The sequence below is a fragment of the Alligator sinensis genome, unplaced genomic scaffold (genome assembly GCF_000455745.1).
Source record: "Alligator sinensis unplaced genomic scaffold, ASM45574v1 scaffold280_1, whole genome shotgun sequence".
NCBI lineage: Eukaryota > Metazoa > Chordata > Crocodylia > Alligatoridae > Alligator > Alligator sinensis.
This window is the reverse complement of record NW_005841835.1, coordinates 2,288,424-2,307,731: the sequence shown is the minus strand read 5'-3', so window position 1 is coordinate 2,307,731 and position 19,308 is coordinate 2,288,424. Positions and strand designations below refer to the sequence as shown.

The following is a 19,308-nucleotide window of genomic DNA, read 5'->3' as shown; positions in this document are numbered from 1 at the left end:
CCGCTGGGCTGTTTAATCATCTAAGTCACAGCCTCTTAATTTATTTATGAGAGTGGGATGAGATACCATATCAAAGGCCTTCCTAAAATCCAAGTAAACAACATCCACCTCTACTGCATCTAAGTGTTTTGTGACCTGATCATAAAAAGAAACCAGATTTAAAGCACAGCTTCTCTTGACTTCAGTCACAGCCATGAGTGCTTGTTACCCCTGTATAGATCAGGTCCCAGAAGTTTCAAATTGGTTGTCCAGGAAATGAGGAACATTTAAGGACCACTTGTGAAAGTTTTGGCTTGAGTAATTTGCCCAGTAAGATACAAGAACTCTGTGGGAGAAGCATGGTTGTGTTTAGCTGTTTCAACAAAACATTTTCTTCAGGCCCTGCCGTCTTGCAGTAGACACTTTCCAGCTTCTTGCAACAGATGAAGGAGAGGGTCCTATGTACAGTGGCATCATCGCCATACATCTGTAAATCATTCTGTGTGTACTGAGGGAAGGGTCCTGCAGGAGGAAGAAATAGCACATGAGCAAGTAATTCAGCTGTAAAAATTCATTACAATACAAGGAGCTGCATTCTTAAGAAGTTAAGGCAATCTTAATTTACATGCTTCCTAATTCCTGAGTTCATGATTTTTCAGTGTTAACATTCATTTAATATAGTTATGATGTGACGTCCTAGGCTTTCAGTTTTAAAAAAACTGGAAAAAATCTAGACCGTATTAGGAGAATGGCCCTGTAGATCATCACCAAGATCACAACTTCTAGATCTGTGACACAAACCTGTACCACTTGAGTTGAGTAACTTGGTGGCTGTAGTAGCAGGCTGCTGCTTTCTTTTGTTGACCAGCCTCTAGATCTATGAGATGCACTTTGCTAGTAGGTGTCAGAAGTACTTTCTAACATCAGAGAAATGTTGGGATTGAAGAATTCTGGATTCTGTTTCATGCTTGAAAGGGAAGTGTTTGTGGTGGTTATAAAACTGTCTCTGTCTCTCCCTACCTCAGCTTCTGTCTGAGTGGTGGAAGTTTGACAAAGTTTCAAGCAATTTAAAATAGTTGTTGGGCAGACTACCAGTGCCGCCTATGCTGTAAAGTTGCAGGAAACTAATATTCTCTATACTATGTGATATTAACAGTAATCAACACTTTAAATCATTTATATAGTTATGTATGCCTTCAGTAAAGATAGGCAAGTCTTTTTGGGTAGATTTATCTTGGAGATCTTGATTATGTTGTCTCTAACATTAACATTTCAAAATCCACAAATGGGACGGACCAAATAAAAAAATTACATTTATTTACATTTCCTATGTCAAGTTATTGTTCTGGCTTAGCTGTTTCATTTCGTTTCAGTGGCATTTGCATATGCAGTAAGGTCAAGTATCTCTCTTCTCTCTTTCTTCTTGGAAAGGGGGAGTAATGTCCAGGCCCTGCACATTGTACTGGTTTTCTTTGAAATCCCTCTCCTCTCTTTCCTCTAAGAGGACTTTGCTTCTTAGAGAGAGTGCCAGTTTCAGACTGGAGATCAAATGTATCTCTGCATTTGAAAAACAGATACAGTACAAGTAACACGAAGAGAGTATGGGGAAAGTTGTACTACTCTTCCTTAACCCTGACCCAGGATTTGATCCAAAAGAGGGACACTGTCTGTCTCTGTGGTTGTTTCTGAAATTGTTGACAGCCATGTCTGTTACAGCAGCCATCTTTGAAGGAGGTCTTCACCCTGAAGTAGGACAGACCACAGCAAAGCTTAGTGGGTTAGATGGTCTGTACTAAATGTGTTCCTAGGAAGATAGGAACAGAAACAGCAAAATCAGGAGCAGAGGTTTTCAACCTTTTTTAACAAGTGTACCCCTTCTGTCTCAGTTTCAGCTCATGTACTCCTTTATATTAAAATTATGGGGGGAGGGGGGTTGAGCACATGCATGCGCACCCCCCCATACCCCAGCAGGTAAATCTGTTGGGGAAGGGAAAGGGCCATGGGGGTGCAGATCAAGGCCCCTATGGTGAGGGAGGGAGTGGAGCTCAGACAGGGGCAGCGGCTGGGGTGAATGGGGCCCTGGCTGGGCAGGTCATGGGACAATCGGAGCCTGGGCAGTTTGTCCAGGGTTGTGGGGGCAGCTCTCGCCACTGCACGGTCCCTGGGGGAGGTCCAGGGGGCATGTGCCCTCCTGATCAGTGTGTGGGATGGAGGTGGCTGCCACTGCACACTGCGCTTTGCATGCCACTGCAGCTGCCCTAGGAGTGGTGTGACGCCACATGTGTCCCACTGCCAGGCGGGCAGGGGGCACAGCACAACCTGGTGACAGCAGGCACATGGTGTCGCACTGCTCCCAGAGCTGCTGCAGCGGTGCACAAAGCCCAGAATACAGTGGCAGCCGCCTCAGCCCCACACAGAGATTTGGGGGAACAGACATGCTCCCCAGGCCTCTGCCAGGGTACATGCAGCAGCGGGAGCCCCCCATTACCTTTTTAAGTGCCCCTAGGGGTACACGTACCCCCAGTTGACAACCACTGATCAGGAGAGTAAAGACTTGCTTGGCCATACAGAATTTAAAGTGCAGCAGGGGTCATAACCATTCTGGAGAAGGAATTCCATCCATTATTTGTGTTATCTGTAATGATTTATGGCAGCTTCATGAAACATAGACCAGACCAGTTACCAGACAAGATGTCAGATACAGTGGTGTACATCATTAGACAATTTCCTATTTTTTAAAAATGTATTTGCAGTAAGGTTTTTTTTTCTCTCATGCAGCAAAAATATAGCAGAAAAACCCAGTGCTGATTTACTTGTTCATTTGCTGTACAGATGGGCAGGCATCTTCTGAAAACAGTTCAAGAATGGAGTCAAGTGGAAATGGAACAAAAGATCATCCCAACCTGAGTGTAAGTAGCAGATCAAAAAGATTTAGAAAACTTATTTTCACTGATCCCTTTCCTTGCGAGAAGAGATTTCTAAGCACGTTTGTTCTTTAACATATTTTAAGGTAAGTTTTTCTGTGTATGTACAGTTTGATGAGCTGTTGTAATTTGTAGTTAATGTTGTGTTTTCCAAAGTCTGGCTGTTTTAGTAAGCTGTTGTGTATAGACTGATAGTGTCCACAACATATGTACAGGCAGTCCTCGGACTTGCAACACAATTGGCTCCTGAAAACTGCGTCTTAAGCTGAAACGTAACTTGGAACTGATTTTCCCATAGGAAATAGTGTTATAAATGGGGGATTGGTTGGTTCCTCAACCAAGGCTTGATACCCTATTTTCACCAAAAATAACCTAGAATTTTGTACTCGGTCAATTATAGATGAGTAACATAGCTACATTAATGTATGTATATTTTAAATAGCAATCATATTGATTTGGAAGGGTTTCTTTGAGGTGACTTTGCTGGACTTTTTGAAGGGCTCCTAGTTGGACTCTTTGAAGGGTTCTTGGCTTTAGTCTTCTCAGGAGTCTTGGCTGCAGTCTTGTCTGGTTTCTTAAAGAAAGTGTCCAAGGAAGTTTGGACAGATGTTCTCCAGGGAGATGGGCAACACAGCAAACTTGTTCGCTGGTGTGGCATGGCGTTGGATCAAGTGTTGTAAAATTGAAACTGACATCAAAGTTGAAACAGGGTGTCAATTTATAAACATTGTAAGTGTGAAACGTAAGTCAAGGACTGCCTGTATTGAAATAAGTAAGCCAAGACATTCTCTGTCTCTATTAAATTTACCCCCTGAAAAACTCAACCCAAAGGATTCGGGAAAAGGGATACAATGTACATGGGCAGTGAGCAAGGTGACTTGATGTGTTTGGATAGTTCCTGCTTTTATTTCTTTGACTGTTTTCCTCCTTAGCAGAGCCAGGTATAGAATCTGGAGCGCCTAACTCAGTCATGATGTGTACTTGGATCTCCCCCTTGTGAGTGTGGACCTCAATGTACAGAGGACTTTTTGTTCTTTCACAAAACTAATTTACCAGTTTCTGTTTTCTGTAGAATTTACTAAATGTGTCTAATCAGTCGCTTGCATCTGAAAGTGAAGCAGCTGGATCAGGGTTTGCTGCCCCACCCATCCCTCAAATCAGAGCTCCTCTGATACCAGTGGATCCTAGAGGGCCTTTTATAAGACGAGGACCTCCCTTCCCCCCTCCTCCTCCACCTCCTGGTGGCATGTATGGACCACGTGAATATTTTCCAATGAGGGATTTTGCTGGTCTACCTCGGCCTCCATTGGCAAGTATGTCACTTTGTTAGTAGTTATTTTCAGCTAATTTTTAAGATCACTAAAATTACTGTCCTACCTTTGTATAATTTTTTCTGAGATGTGATGGAGTAATTTCAGTCCTCCTTCAGTATGATCTTGCTTGTCTGAATACACCTGTTCCTCTTAAAAAATCAAAATAGCGTGAAGGGGCTGAGTTACAATACCTGGTGTTTGATAGAAAATACTATCAAGGTCAAAGCTTCATCCTAAGCACATCCCACTGCATTTGCACAATGCATGTGTAATTGTAAAATTGCTTGTTCTTTGTCAATCTGTTATGAGAACAGGCCACATTCTGTAGTGGAGTCCTGCACCCCAACAGCTGTAGAACTGGCACAACCAGCTCTTATGACAGAAACGTCTGTGCTCAAGATGCCATCTCTGGATGCCCAAGTGATTCCATTTATTTCAAGCCAGGTTTCATAAGAGGCAATACAACCCTAGGGTCACCAGTATCAAATGTACTGGTGCAACTTAAAACTGTCAGATGTTGGGCAGACCTTTCAATGTGGCTAGGTCAGAGGGACAAGAGAATAGTACCAAAGATTAGTGCAGTGTAACTTCTAATGAGAAGAGGAGGATTCACTTATCACATATGACAAGTGAGATATTTCATAAGACTCCAAGGGCTTGTTGGCTTAGGTTTTAAGTTACGTTTTAATTAATGTCCATCAGTGAACATGGTTAAACACCCATTTAATCTGTTTTATAAAAGGTCTTGTATGGATCTTTTCATATAAAATGCTGAAGTCGTATACGATAACACATTAATGTTTGCAAGCAGACATCATCACTTATACCTCACAAAGAGCCCCAGTGGGTAAAATCTCAGTGTTTATTTCAGGATCACAAACCTCTACCACTGGAGGTGTTGGCTCTCAAGCACATGCTACTTTGAGATGACGGTGGTGTATGCACAGTTACATTAGCCTTCCTTCATTGAAATACTTAGGCCCCTGATGCATGCTACACTTAAGATGTGATTAACTGGTTAAGTCTTTTAAGTAGGGGTGCACCAATAAAGATTTTTTTGGCCAATACCGATGGCCAATTATTAACCAGCCATATTGGCTGATACTGATCCAACTGCCGATATGCAGCCTGGCAAATTGGAGACCAGCATCTGGCCAGCAAGTCTGTTGGGGGTGGGGTGTGAACGGGCATGGGGGGGGTGCAGAGGCCACTGCGGTGTGGGAGGGAGTGGGGCTGGAGTAGGGCGGGGCGTGGGATGGAGCTTTGGGTGGCTTGTCCAGGGATGAGGGGCTCCCACTGCTGCACGCACCCCTGGATTTGTGCACAGGGTGAGGGTGAGCTGCTTACTACAGGCTCAGGAAGAAGGGACTTTGCTGGCCTCTTTCCAGCAGGAAGGGGCTGGGCAGGCGGTGGCAGCACTGGGAGGGTGGCTATGGGGGATGCCCCCCTCAAAATTTGTTACAGCCCCTGGCCTTGTCCGTGTGTTGTCGTTCCCCCCCCGGGAAGAGGCTTGTACAGCCGGTGGCCCCTGGTCCACACAGGCAGCCTGCCCTGTGCACAAATCTGGGGAGCACATGTCCCCCATGTCTCTCCTGGGGGTGCGTGCAGCAGTGAAAGCTGCCCCCCCCCCCCCCCCCCCCCCCGATGAGCTGCCCATGGCTCTGTCTGCTGCCCTGCTGTGCTCCGCCCTGCCTGGGCAGCCCCTGCCCCAGCCACGGAGGCCTTGATCTGCCCCCTCTATGCCCCTTTCCCTTGATCAGGGCTCCCAGCCTCAGGAGCACATTAGAGCCCTTGGCTGTGACAAGGGCTCATGCTGTGGGAGTGCAGGGGAGCTGAGCTTGGTACTTGCCAATGCAGAGGAACCTGTCTTCCCAATTCTGGACTCCTCCTACACAAGCAGTATGGCACGATTGGGATCTGATCCCAAAATCGCACTTCCTGCCCCGCATGTGTGGCATAGTAGGAGGCACGATTGTTGGGATTGTGCAGCAGATCCTATCATGCCTTTTAATTTAACATGTCAACAGCTTTAACAGGCTACCATTGAGTGGTTTCACTGTTTTTGTTCTCCCCTCCCCCTAGAAACCTGAGAGGTAGCAATCAGAAATTTAACAACTAGTGCAAGCCTAAATTTTTCTGGTGGTGTCTTTGTTACAGCTTAATAGTAGCCTGTGTCTAAAGTAGTGTCACTGCTAAGAATTGCTGATTGGGATAGGGTAAAGGATCTCCACCACTATTAGGTCTGCTGGGTGTATTTTTCCTGTGTTGAAGACAATGTTACTAGCTAAACAGCACTTCATAAATCTTTAAACAGTGAGAAGTCCATTTCTACCAAGGCCTTTTTCTCAATACCCACCACAGAGAGCCGGATTTTTTTCACCTCCATCTCTTCCACTTGAAAATAGAAATGAGCTGACTTCTGGCTTAACTCATCAATTAAATGCACCAGCTACAGAACATCCAGAACCACAACAAGAAACTTGACAGCGTTTGTGTCTCAGAAATTCCCTTTGCTGTACTGTTCCTGTACATTTTAAATTTTTTCTTCTCAATTTCAGTTAAGTAACTTGTGTTACATTAAGGAATTATAAATGAAATACTTTGTGCAAATCTAAGCTTGATAGAATAATTCTCAGGATAGTATTTTGTAAATAAGGATGAATTAACTATGAATACTGTGAATAAATGATTTCTGTTGTACAGTAGTCATTTTTAAATTAAATATTGTTTTTAATTTGAGTAACCTGTTCAGAGGATGTAAAATTGTAATCAAATAGAGTAACACTTACAGTCTACCTACTCTCTGTCCAAGTTTAGCTGCACAGGCAATCTTTGCATGCCAGAAGTGGTACTTATTGCAGGAAGAAGGCAAATGTGAAAATAACTTAGTCATTTTCTTCATTTAAATGTTTATTTTAACTTGTCTGAAAGCATGAAGCAAAATTTCCATGTGTAGTGTTGTCTTTCTCTGCCATCTCCAGAACATTGATCCAGTTGGAATTTACAACCAGTGAAGTGTTAATGTTTGTGATTGTATCTTAATGTATGTCGCTGAAAGCTATTTAGTTCAGATTATTTATTTTTTAGTTTACAGTACAACACTAGCCAAAGACAAGTAGAAATATTCTTTAACTTAACTATAATCAGGTACAGAATCTGATTTTTTTCCGTTAAGGGAAGAAATAAAACAAGTAGTCGAGAGGAAGAATGAACTGATTGGATAGTGGAAAAGAGAGACTTACCCTGTTCTCTGCTTCAAGCTTAATCCATTTATCTCCCCATCCTGGTTACTGGGGTTGCTCTGAAAGGTGGTATCTATCATAATTTTCAAATCTGGAAACATCTGAATGGGTTGCTTACAGTGCCATATCAGAATGCGTTAATTTCCTCTTGTATTACGCGTGATCTTTGACAGTGTACGTAGAGCAGAAAGGCAACAATGAGGTTCACATGGGTGTCTTAAGAAGCAGCGTTACAAACGTGAAGATGAGGCCCCATCTAACAGGCAGCTTGAACTGGAATTCTGTGGCAGCTTTGCTTGTGTTTGTAAAGTGAAGGGTTTATGATTAAATCAAATAAATATCAATGAAATAGAATTGCACTGATCTTAATTCATCTTAGATTGTCCCACATGACATTCTGAAAATTATCAAAGATTTTTTGTGGTGACAAAATCTAAATACACTAGGGGGTGGTGGCAGCAGTGAAGACTGAGGGTTTGTATTTGGGGCTGGGGCTTGTGGCATACAAAGGAGCTATAATCAGCAATTGGGGGAGTGTTGTGTGAAGATTAGCAGAAATATCAAACAAGATAAGATGAACTGTACGCAAGTGTCTTATTTTCAGGCCTTTCTGTGTAACAGAAGTCCAAAGTCTTGTAAATGAAAGCTTAGGAGGAACATGATTCTGTGCTCCTGGCTAAGACTCAAGGAACATAACTGACTTGGGCTAGAAGCAAAACATGTGGTAGATGTGGGAGTTTAGTCAAAATTGACTGAACTTTACTACCTGAGTCACAGGTAAACTGATATACTTGGCTACTGATAAGAGGCAAGGGCCAAGGCTACAGCCCCATTTTGTTATTGCTTACAGCCCAGCCCAAAACACAAATAATAAACCCTTATCCTAATGTTTATTGGACTACCTGTAAGAGCACAATAGCAATTCTTAGTAATTCTGGCTGGGGAGACTGTGCAGAGGAGGGTGGCATGTAGACTGGTGCCATGGAAAGTTGCAACTTTTTTTTCACCATAGTTGATGGTCTTCACTGCCCATGCTTATTTAAGACAACACAACTATCTACTATAATAAAACTACATCTAAGACATTTGGTTGCAGAGTGATCATTGCGAATAATATCTTGAAGCTAAAACTGCAATATACTATATTTGAATTATCTGTTTTATAATGATCTTATTCCCGATTGTAATGTCTGTAAAGGGATTCACTCTGCAGTTGCTCAGAAACCAGCTTGGGGGCCTTCTGCTTTTAGCCATGTTTCTGTAGCTTCACCTAGTCCCCTTGAAAATGGCCAAAGCTGGCACCTACATCCATCTATAGCATTCAGTTTACAGAAAGCCGTATCTTGTGTAGCATTTCGCAAATAAAACATACACAAAAGAAACCAGTAGGATGAAGCCTGTAGCTACAATGAGCCAGGGTAGAATTTTTATTGGTTTATTTTACTGCAGAAACACAAATTGGGATGTCCATCTTGTCACAATTATGATATGATTTGAGACAAAATTAGTAGTTGTTTTGTTCTTGCTTCTGAATAGGAGTGGGTAAGAACCTACAGGCCAAGTTGGGAAGGAAGCACTTCTTTTCTAAATATTAAAACTTGAGCTACTTGATTGCTTGAATTAGCTGAACAAGTCCTGCTTTTCATGCCATTTGCTTTAGTTTCCACCAGCAGCATTCAGATTCCAGACACTAATGGCAAGTGCATGAGAAGCAGGAAGAGCAGTTACAAACTGCCCAAAACATTAACGTTGTCAGGGGAAGGCTCAACTGAAGCTGCGGTCAATATATCATCTGGTTAAAGGAGTTCCCCTCCCCCTTGCAGTGCCTGCCACCATGTCCAGGAAAATAAGTATTTTGCCTTTTTTTTTTTTTGAAGTAGAAAAACAGAGCTTAAGAACTTTCATGCTTCTCATTTATGCAAAAAACCGTCTAGAGCAGGGATCAGAAATCCATGGCAGACAAAGCACTTGGATTGCTCGTTGTGGGGAGGGGGTGTTAAATAGTTTATAGGGGAGGGAGGGCATGTGGTCACTTTAAAGTCTCCTACTCTTTGCCCTTACCACTGAATAGACTGCTTCCTATTAGTATTTAGTATTTGCAGTGGCTTTCAGTGATGTCCACTAAGTGAAAGGGGGCACAGAGCAGGGATGGGATTGGATTGGAACAGGAGGAAAACAATGCAGGGGATGAGCAGCTCATGGCAGTGGCTAATGCAAGTGCTGGTTTGCATTTACAGAGTTGTCTGCTATTTAATTCAGCCCACATCTGCATCTTAGACTTGAGGAAGGGAATGTGATGTCCAAACACTTGTTCAACAACTCATTTGACTCTTGGAGCAACCGTATAAAAGATACCACAAAAAATGTTGCTCTTATACCAATAGGAGGGTAACTCGTAATTTTTCAGTGTTTCACATTAATAGTGAAGTCCTGTGGTTTAAAAAGTGACAGCACCTTGCTATAAGATGCAATTTAGTGCTAGCTTTGATGCTGCCAAATTTTGCACACAAGATTAAGCAAGTACATAACTTTAGCTTTAAATGTGTAGAGGACAAGGGACTGTTGCCAACAATTTTATAACATTCAGATTCAATTTACAAGTAGCAATTTAAAAACCTGCCATTGACAGATTAACTTGTAAGTTTTAATCTAAACTGTATGTAGTACAGTTTTCTAAGTTAGTGTCTTAAAACTACAGCCTCATATATTCTTTTAATATTATTCATTAAAAATTGCAGTCAAAAAAAAAAAATCAGCCGCACCAATTAAAAAGGCAGGTACTACCCACCCCATACATCATCAGCTCTATTCCACAGTAAGTGAAAGCTAAACTAGGGTAGTTTATCTCAATGCAATTTTGGTAACTTCCAGTTACCACAGAGGGGGTCAGACCAAAACACCTATAACAGAATAGTTTGATATGCTTAAGTCCTAACTTTATAAGTGGGTAACTATTTGTCCATATCCCAAGGAAAGTAGAATAGCTAAACGCTGATTTCTCAAACAATGACATATTTATATAATGCAGTTATTCCTACATAGTGTCTTCTGTCAACTGGAAAAAGTTTGTCAAGTCAAGCATCTGCTACAGCAGTTTGAGCTAGTGGTTCATCAGCTTCTGTTGTCTAGCAAATATCCTGTTCAACTCTGAACATGTACAAGTTGCAAAGCTTCTTTACACACTATATCAGATATCCATTTAGATCACTTTGTTCTAAAGTTACTTTAAGATCAAATATTTAAGCCATGTGTGTGAAAGGACATGCATCTTTAAGTGGAGTTGAGAAAGTATTCAGCTACTCCAGTCTCACCCTCATGATGTGGAAATCAGTTTAAAAAACAACTTAGGCAACTGAAACCAGGTATACCACTATAAAAGAATGTGTCTGATACTGAATATCACTCTAGTATTCTTGTAGAGAAAGAGGATGAATAGCTAGTTAACATTAAATACCATGTTGTTAATATTAACCAACCATCAGACAGCTGGAACTGCCTCTAGTCCTGGACAATCAATGTTATGTTTTAAAGTGACAGCATTATTACTAAAGTTTCATGAGCTTGGCTTCAACCCAGATGGCTAGACACCTTAAATTACCTCTTAGCATTATTAGGCCTTCCAAGAATTGTAGCATCCCTAGTCCCAGGCAGCTGCTAAACCAGCTATAGTGTAAACTAAGAACTGGAATCCCCAAGTCCTAGTGCCCAGAGACAAAGTCCTAGTGACACTTGCTCCTGTTGCCTTTAACAAAACAAAAACTATACAGTCCTGTCACTATCATCAGCAAGAGCAACTTTCCTTTTTGGAGGGAGGTTGTTATTAGTTTGTAGACTTGGCAAAGAAATTCAGGAGAAACCATAACAGTAAACATCCTGAATAATCATAACCAATATTTGGCGCACATGCATGCTCTCACTCTCCCCACTTCCAGCCATGCTGCCAGTTGTGGCACAACCAGCCACTGGCATGGTGGGGAAGCTGTCAGTTTACCAACCATCTGCAGTTTCCATCCAGAATATTTAAATGAAGGGTTTTATTAAAATAGATAAATGTCAAACTGAAGCATTGCGGATATTCAGAATCTATTTAATAGTGGGACACTGAAGAGACTACTACACATTTTTCTAGAGCATATTAGATTTTAATTTAAGCAGTTGCAACTGGTGTAGGAATTTCTCAAAATCGGTCTCCTATATTCTACAGTCTATAATTTACTGCATCAGTCTAATAAGTCATCTCAAACATGTAATACCAGGTTTGTGCTAGCTGGCCTAATCTTTTGCTGAGCACTTCATTCTTCTAAAATGCAGATAAGTGTCAGTGAAAGGGGGAGGGCGAAGGGAGAAGAATACCATATGACTTCGACTTTAAGCTTTGTTGCACCTAAATACAATGGATACTAACAATTTTACAGTTTATGAACGATTGCTGCAGTTTATTCAATACTAAAAAATCCTCATGCTGATACAATAAAATATTTTACAATGATCAATTTTTAATGCTTTATTCGTTGATTAAAAGAATATACATTTAACATAAACCATACAACATCAGTCATCAATTCAAGCATTCAGCTGGTTTCCTTACACTTTCTGTCAGGAGTTTTTTTTTTTTAATCTGATCACATTTATAAGATAAAATCTCACCACATCTGGCATATACACACACTGTGCCAGTGGATTCACTCTACTGATGTACATATAAAATCCGCATGGTATGTGCTCACTGGAGACAAAACAGCGCACACCTGTCAAAAGGTCATTTTAATATAAGATGGTAAAACCATTTGTAAAACACATATAAACTTTTTCCATAAATAGAATCATATCTGGACATCTGTTGCATAAATTGTGTTTTCCAAAGCTTACAATAGAGCAGCCAGGTCTCAGCACTGCTGGGCACCCACGTTGGCCACTTACTTTATTATTGCAGACTGTCCTTTAACATTAAATGCACAACATTCGTACCACTTAAAACTGGGGTCAGGTGGAAGTCTCACAGAGACCACGTCTGTACCGCGGTTGCCCTGAAACAGTTAATCGGCTTTTAAAGCCTCTCAGATATAACAAGATTTTAAAACATACTTCATGGAATGTTCTTCATGCATCATAGCAGCTCATACCTGTGATAGAACAAGCTTTGTATTTGCTTTCCTTTCCTTCCTTTACATTCACTATTCACAGTGAAACAGGTGCATGTTTGTTTAAGAGTTCTGAGGTTGCTGACTGAGCCACAGCACAGCTGTGTACCACAGGTCGAAATTCGACCTTATATATTACAATCTAGCAGTATCTGGCTGGCCAAGAGTTGACCTGCCCCTGCCAGCATGTGGGCACTTCTTCGTTTTTAATCTATTCTTTGGCAGCTGACACAGGCGCTGACAGAGAAAATCCAGTGACTTAGTTGCTAGGGATTTCACGACTAATGTTTGTTTGCAAGCATGTACATTGAAATGTGTCTTCATTGCTATGGTTTTTACCCCAATGGAGCATATGTTCATTTTCTGTTGAAATCTGGGCCCAAAGCTAACTTGTATGGAGAAGCTGACAGACCATGAGAATAACCTACAATGAGTTTACAAAGGATCAGAAATCCTACAATTTATAGCCTGAGTCTACAAATTCAGGTGTTTATGAAAAGCTACACAGTGCTGTAGGCTACTGCGTAATATCTGAGAAAAAGGGAGTGGGAGTAATTCATGCTTCAAAAACCGCATGTGAAATGAAAGTGAAAGTCTACCATGAACTGGCATTGGGAAGTCTTCTTTTCCTGTTTTTTTCTTAAGCCCATGAAGTAGCATGCTACCAGCTTATGCGACAACAATTACACAAAAAATCCACCAGGCTATGGATATGGACATTAAGAAGAATTTGCTCCTGAGCACAGAACTCTGACCTAAGAGTAAAATAATTCAAGATGCAGAGTTTAGTCAAAAAGAGAAAGGGAAAATAAAAAAGTTAGCCGGCAACCTCAGACAACTTTCGGCTGTATCTCTAAGGTTTGGTCGACAAGTCCATTAACCGTGAAAGCCCTAAACATTGCCACTTTCAGCTTCTAAACCAATACCCGACTACGTTCTTTGATCAAGAAGTAGAATACACATATATAATTCTATATAGCTAATACTGATTAAACACAGCACAAAAGGGGTTAATTCACACTACTGAAAAACATAATAGGACCCTACTTGCATATGTAACCACAGGAACTGTAAATAAAAAAAAAAGAGCTAAATGCCTTCACTGAAGCTTTGCATCTCTCTATAAAAATGACGAGTTGGCTCAGTGAAGACACTGAGTAATTCTATGTCCATGACTGCATGCCAAGGTCGACCCAATCCAAGGGATACCTGCTCAATGAGGTTATGTACTGGATCCACGTCCTGATCAGCTAGTTCACCTTGGTCGAAGTCAATGCTTTCTTCCGTGACTTCTAAAACTTTCAAATCAGAGCCACGAAGACGAGCGATTGCAATGAGGTTATGAGCCCACACAGTGTAACCTTTTAAAAGGAGAGAGAGAGAAAAAATAGTTATTTCCTGCAGGACCCCTTTCCAAGATGTAGAATTTAGCTTTGTGGTTTACTCTTCAACGATGTTGATGGGGTGTTTCGTACAGTATCTTATTGGAAAGGGGAGAAGAGATTTGAGGCTGAACTAGAAGATGCCTGATGAAAGAGAGGGAATGAGAGTTTGACCCTTTCACATACCACTCCTGGAGCTTCCCATGGAAGCCTGAATGAAAGCATTTTTCAGTCAAGGGCATTCACAAATGTCTGCTTGGCCAGTTATCACCTAAGAAAATGACGGAATTCCAAGAGTTGTGCTATGCTCAAATAAAGCTTACCATCTCTACCCAAAGTAACCGTAACTCTAGCGCAGTAGACTAGACTGACTGGTCTTCATAAAGCACATGCAGTCATGTTATACCATGAGTTACACATTAGCAATTTTAGGAAACCCTTAACATTAATTTAACATGACCTGGAGGAGACAAACCTGTTCAATGAAGGTGACGACTATCCAGTTAATTTCTCTTCAGACCTTTGCACATATTAATTCGATGCTAGCTGTAACAACAGCCAGTGACTAGACCAATATGAATAGTGCTTGATGGCACTCAACAAGGCACAAACATCTTGGTCCATTCCAGTCACACAAGTACACTTTACATTACTCCACCCCGCACATTACACTTGAATGTTGGGGAATGTTCCTTCATCTCATCTGTACCATGCAGCCTCTGCCACTGTAGCTATGCCAGAATAGCTGAACTGGAAGTCTTCCACTGGTGTAGGTATACATCACCTCCACAAACAACAGAAGCTAAGATGACAAAGCTCTTGAATAATATTGTTTTCATACCCAAGTTTTCGCCAGCATGGCTTTCAGCTGGAGTCAGCCAGACGTACCATCTAGACAACCCAGTTACATTAAGCTAATGGAGACTTGGTCTTTGTTCACTAATGCTTCAGTCTGGTAACTGCTGGTAGATCCTTACAAGATTAGTGACATCTCTTCTGAGCCTAGTTTTGCTGTTGTCCATACAGATTTACAATCAGGAAATTGTGTGTGATAAGCAATAAATACCTCCAAATATCAGGTTTTTCAAACACAATGTAGATCTATCTACTCTGAGCTGGAGTTGCCATGGGCAGCATATAAATCAAATAAATAACTCAGACAACAAAGAAAGTACCTCCCCACTTTCAAAATAAGCCTTTAGACCATGCAACTGTAGATGCCACATACTTCGATAACAATAAATCTTTAACTCATCCTGATCTACATAAACACCCTAGTAAAATCTTAAAGGAAAATAGTCACAATTGTTTACAACGAGTAAGTTTAGTTGCATTCAATTTGTTAGGAAGAATTAACATAAATTAGGATATTTATGCTTCTATGTTTGAAGATGAGAATATGTTTTCAATATCTGTATGACACAAGCTGTGCTTTACAACATGCTGCAGGAATTTGGGGGCAGTAATAAGTATTCATTTATAAATACAATTTGATTAGAAAAGGCTAAGTAGTATTATAAAAAGGAAAAAGAAATGTACTGTGTTTATCCACAGAATTACCTACCATGTACTGCTAGGAGAGAGAGCCTTGTGCACCTCCATGCTAATAAAACCAGAGGGTCTTCGTTCCGGTTGTCACTAAGATCAGGGAAGCCAGACATATCAATCACATCATTCATTAGTATAAAGTGAGTGAGGAACTTGTCGTACTGCCTGGATATGAGGTCAACAACAGCCCCTGAAACACAAGTGATGTAGCTGTCAAAGTGAATCCGCTCTAATGGGATACTAGGCTTAAGAATCCTTAGCATATCATCACTCTTGACATCAAATGCCATTATGTAGACCCGGAGATTAGTGCTATTGCGTGTCAGTGCCTTCCAATTCTCATCTTCTGGCATGTTGTCCAAGGACTTGTGCATTATGGAAACATTGTGGACCAGAAGAGACAGTCGATGCAAAGGCACATGGTTGCTATCAGCCAAGACTCTTGCCATTTCAGCTGTAAAATCACAGAAATCCAAGGCGAGCGAGCGTAGATTCACAAAGCGCTCCAATTCAACTGCAGTGATAAGAGTGGTATTTCCAGGGATGTGGTTGTCCAGTAAACTCAGATGTTCCATGGTGTTGGCAATGGGGTTTGATAAAGAGGACAGAGACGTGGGAGTTGCTATTTGCAGCATAAACCCACAAGACAGCCATTTCAGTTGCCTGCTATTGCCTAATATTTCTTCAAACAGTTGCTGTATTCTGCAAACAAAACATAAGCAACAACAATCCTGTTAAACGTCAGTCAGTCTTACCAGTTGCATAGTATTACTAGAAAATGATACTACTTTCATTTAGGTCCAATTCCATATATGTCATTAACAGAGTCAGTAAGAAGCCTGCAGGATGGACTGCCTGCAGATACGGGGCCAAAATGATGCACCAGCCCTAAATTCAAGTGGTTTTGCAATTACAAACTTTCTTTGGGTGAACAATCATTTTGAATATCTCTTACAGGAAGTGTTGCTCTTTGAACTAAAGTTTCCAATATTTTAGCCTTCTCCAGATTTCAATTTTTTAAAATCCATTCAGTCATTCTAGGTTTCTGCAAATATGAGACTGTACCACTTAAAAATGCTTCCTGTACTCGGATACCAAAACAGCAGGTTCTCTCCCACCTCAAACAGCAAACCTTCTAGGCACAGCACATCATCTTAAGAGTTTATCAGTGCTTTCAACTATATTTAGAAAAATTTGGATTTGTACAAGTTTGAAATGCACTACCTGACCATGCTCATTAACCTGTTTTCCTTAATATTTAAGTATATACAATAGCAAGGCTATTGGAATATCTGCACCTTCAACAATGCCAATAATTCTAGAAGCTTCATTGGAGAGGAAGATTTGGATATGGCAATATTGTAAATGTCAGGTATCAACATCTTATACATCCTCTTTAAAAACCAGATTCATATTAACCCCAGAAGAGTAGCAATCGGCACCTATCCCATCTCTGTCACCATGCTTTTATGAATGGAATGCTTAAGTTAGACACCTGGTTCAAACAGTGCACTAAAGTCTGAAAAAAAAATGGATTTGGATAAGTTGTCCTGAATCAAACAATGCCAGCTATGCAACCAAACTCTCTCAACCTCTCTAAAAAGAAATGAATTGATCATCATTGCCCATAGCTTTTAGACCTCTGCTTCTCCTCACAGGTATTCTCTGAGCATGCAGTTACATTATAAGTTTTAGTACATGTACATGTGTAGATCTGTGTGCACAATCTTGAGCCCTTGTTAATTCAAAAGGAAAGAGATTAGCATCGGCAGGAAAGAGGCTGAGTCAGGTTAACATTGCTGCCTGAAACATCAAGGAATACACACACCATGCAAAACCTGAGGCACTTTAAATGCAACAATAACCAAATATTACATATACATATCACTGTCCACTGCATAGATTCACGACCACTCAAGCAAAGAGTTATGTAAGAAAATCCAGGTTTGCATGAATACATTTAATGTCAAAAGTGACTATCTGTGTGCTTGTATCTTTAGACCTGAAGAAGAATGTCTTGCATTTGAAATCTTGTCCAACTCTATCCAAGCTATGCAATTGGTCAAACTGTATCACCCAGAGAAATCCTTGCTCCTCACATATATCTTTAGAAAGATATTAAAGTGTGCTCAGATGGCACACCTGCTGTATTTTGTAATGTTCTATACAGCCATTCCTAAAAAACATTTGTTATTTTAAGCTCATTTTAAACCTTTCTTCTAAATTACTATCTACTGAGCCTAATTTATCTTGACATGCATGTATGTTCGTATAATATTACTGCATATGCCTAGCTCGGGGGAGGGGGGAAGAAGAGGGGAGAAATTTAAGTGCACTTCTCTAGTAATTTAGACTGTCAAGTCTTAAAGCAACAATGCTCATATAGTAAATAATAATTTTCCTTTTGAACTCACAATTCAACTTCATTACCACAGCTGCTCAGCGATGCCTAGTACTGTTCTCCACTAAAGAATACCTCACCCAAAACAGGGTTCTGATCAATCAAGACTCAAGAACACAGTAGGCAGCAGTGAGACTATACGGTTCCCTAGACTTAAACCAGTAACACCCTTCTGTCCACAAAAACCTATGCAGCTTGAAATAAGAGACAGCTATCTAATGCCGAGCCAAAACTCCTTCATTTTAAAGGCTGAGGATTATCTGTTAAGCCAGGGCTGTCCAACTTCCAGTCAACCAGAGGCCACAAGCCACAAGGCAAGAACAACACACTGAACCCATCAAAAGCTGGCTGCCACCCTGGCAGCCCTCCTCTAGGCTCTCCACCACTACAGGCAGCCTAGCAACCACGCTACACACACAGCCTTCTACCTGTCCCCTCCTCCCAGGCACGCACTTTCTGTAGGAAGCTCAGTTTCCCTTCCCCACAGTGCATGCAGCTTGGGCACTCCAGCCCCCTCCCACTGTGCCACCCCACCCCAGGAGCAAGGGCAGGGAGTATTAGCCAGAGGAGGGCAGGGGAGCTTGGGGAACCTGGCTGCCAGAGCAGTGACAGATGTCCTGGGAGTGTGTAGGCCACATGCAGCCTGCAGGCCACCTGTTAGCCCTGAAATTTTGCCCTAATAAACCACATCTTGCCCTAATAAAAGGGAGGCCCAAGAGATGTAATCTGAAGTTGCATCCAAAGGGCTGAGGCCTTGGTTCTGGTGTTCCTCTCCATGCTTTCCTTCTCTAACCCCATACCAAGGACTACCAGCTTGGCAGCAGGAGCAGCATTCGCAGGGCCAGGAACAAGGCCGAGAGGCTCTCCGTGTTCTGGTTTCCAGACCCATGAGATTTCAAAGCTACTGGCACCACCCAGCTCCTCAGAGAAATTCTTGCTGGTAAAAATGAAGGCTTGTCCATGGCCCACATTCTACAGGTTTAGCAACTAAGGTACCAATTCATCTGAATGTCTCTCCACCTGTTATTTTTATAAGAATTTCAATATTAATTCCAATCATTTATCTTTTAATACATCTTTTCATAATTTAGCACTTGATTATCAAGTCTAAATGTGCTCCTCTAAAGAATTCCAAAGTGCACTTCAAAAATACAGTACAGGACACTTCATATATCAGAGTTTTAAGAGGAGTTGCATTATATTTGCCAAACAATGATTAAATTAGACTTGCTGTTTTTCAGATAAGCGCACTTGTTTCCTGTTCAAAAAGGCCCTATTCAGTCCCTCTCTACAGCACTGCTTGGAAATGGCCACAGCTTCCACCACATCCTAGACCTCTTGCATGGGCTGCTACTTAACTCCAGGCCTGTCTCCTTTA

The 19,308-nt window shown here is 41.3% G+C and overlaps 2 protein-coding genes across 8 annotated transcripts in view; one reads left to right on the top strand and one right to left on the bottom strand.

Moving 5' to 3' along the window:
* The window catches only part of MIA2 (MIA SH3 domain ER export factor 2), an 83,195-nt gene extending 71,248 nt beyond the window's left edge, over positions 1-11,947 (top strand). For all 7 annotated transcript variants that reach the window (XM_014519238.2, XM_025201333.1, XM_025201338.1 and 4 more), the window contains 3 exons: positions 2,812-2,888; positions 3,976-4,216; positions 6,531-11,947. In XM_014519238.2, coding sequence (XP_014374724.1) covers positions 2,812-2,888; positions 3,976-4,216; positions 6,531-6,700 — 488 coding nt within the window. In that variant the 3' untranslated portion in view covers positions 6,701-11,947. The remainder of the gene's footprint in view (positions 1-2,811; positions 2,889-3,975; positions 4,217-6,530) is intronic.
* A 2-nt stretch (positions 11,948-11,949) lies between these two features.
* FBXO33 (F-box protein 33) overlaps positions 11,950-19,308 on the bottom strand; it is a gene marked incomplete at its 5' end in the record, with an annotated part of 24,043 nt that continues 16,684 nt past the window's right edge. Inside the window, 2 exons of the mRNA XM_025201769.1 lie at positions 11,950-13,960; positions 15,546-16,231. Coding sequence (XP_025057554.1) covers positions 13,689-13,960; positions 15,546-16,231 — 958 coding nt within the window. The remainder of the gene's footprint in view (positions 13,961-15,545; positions 16,232-19,308) is intronic.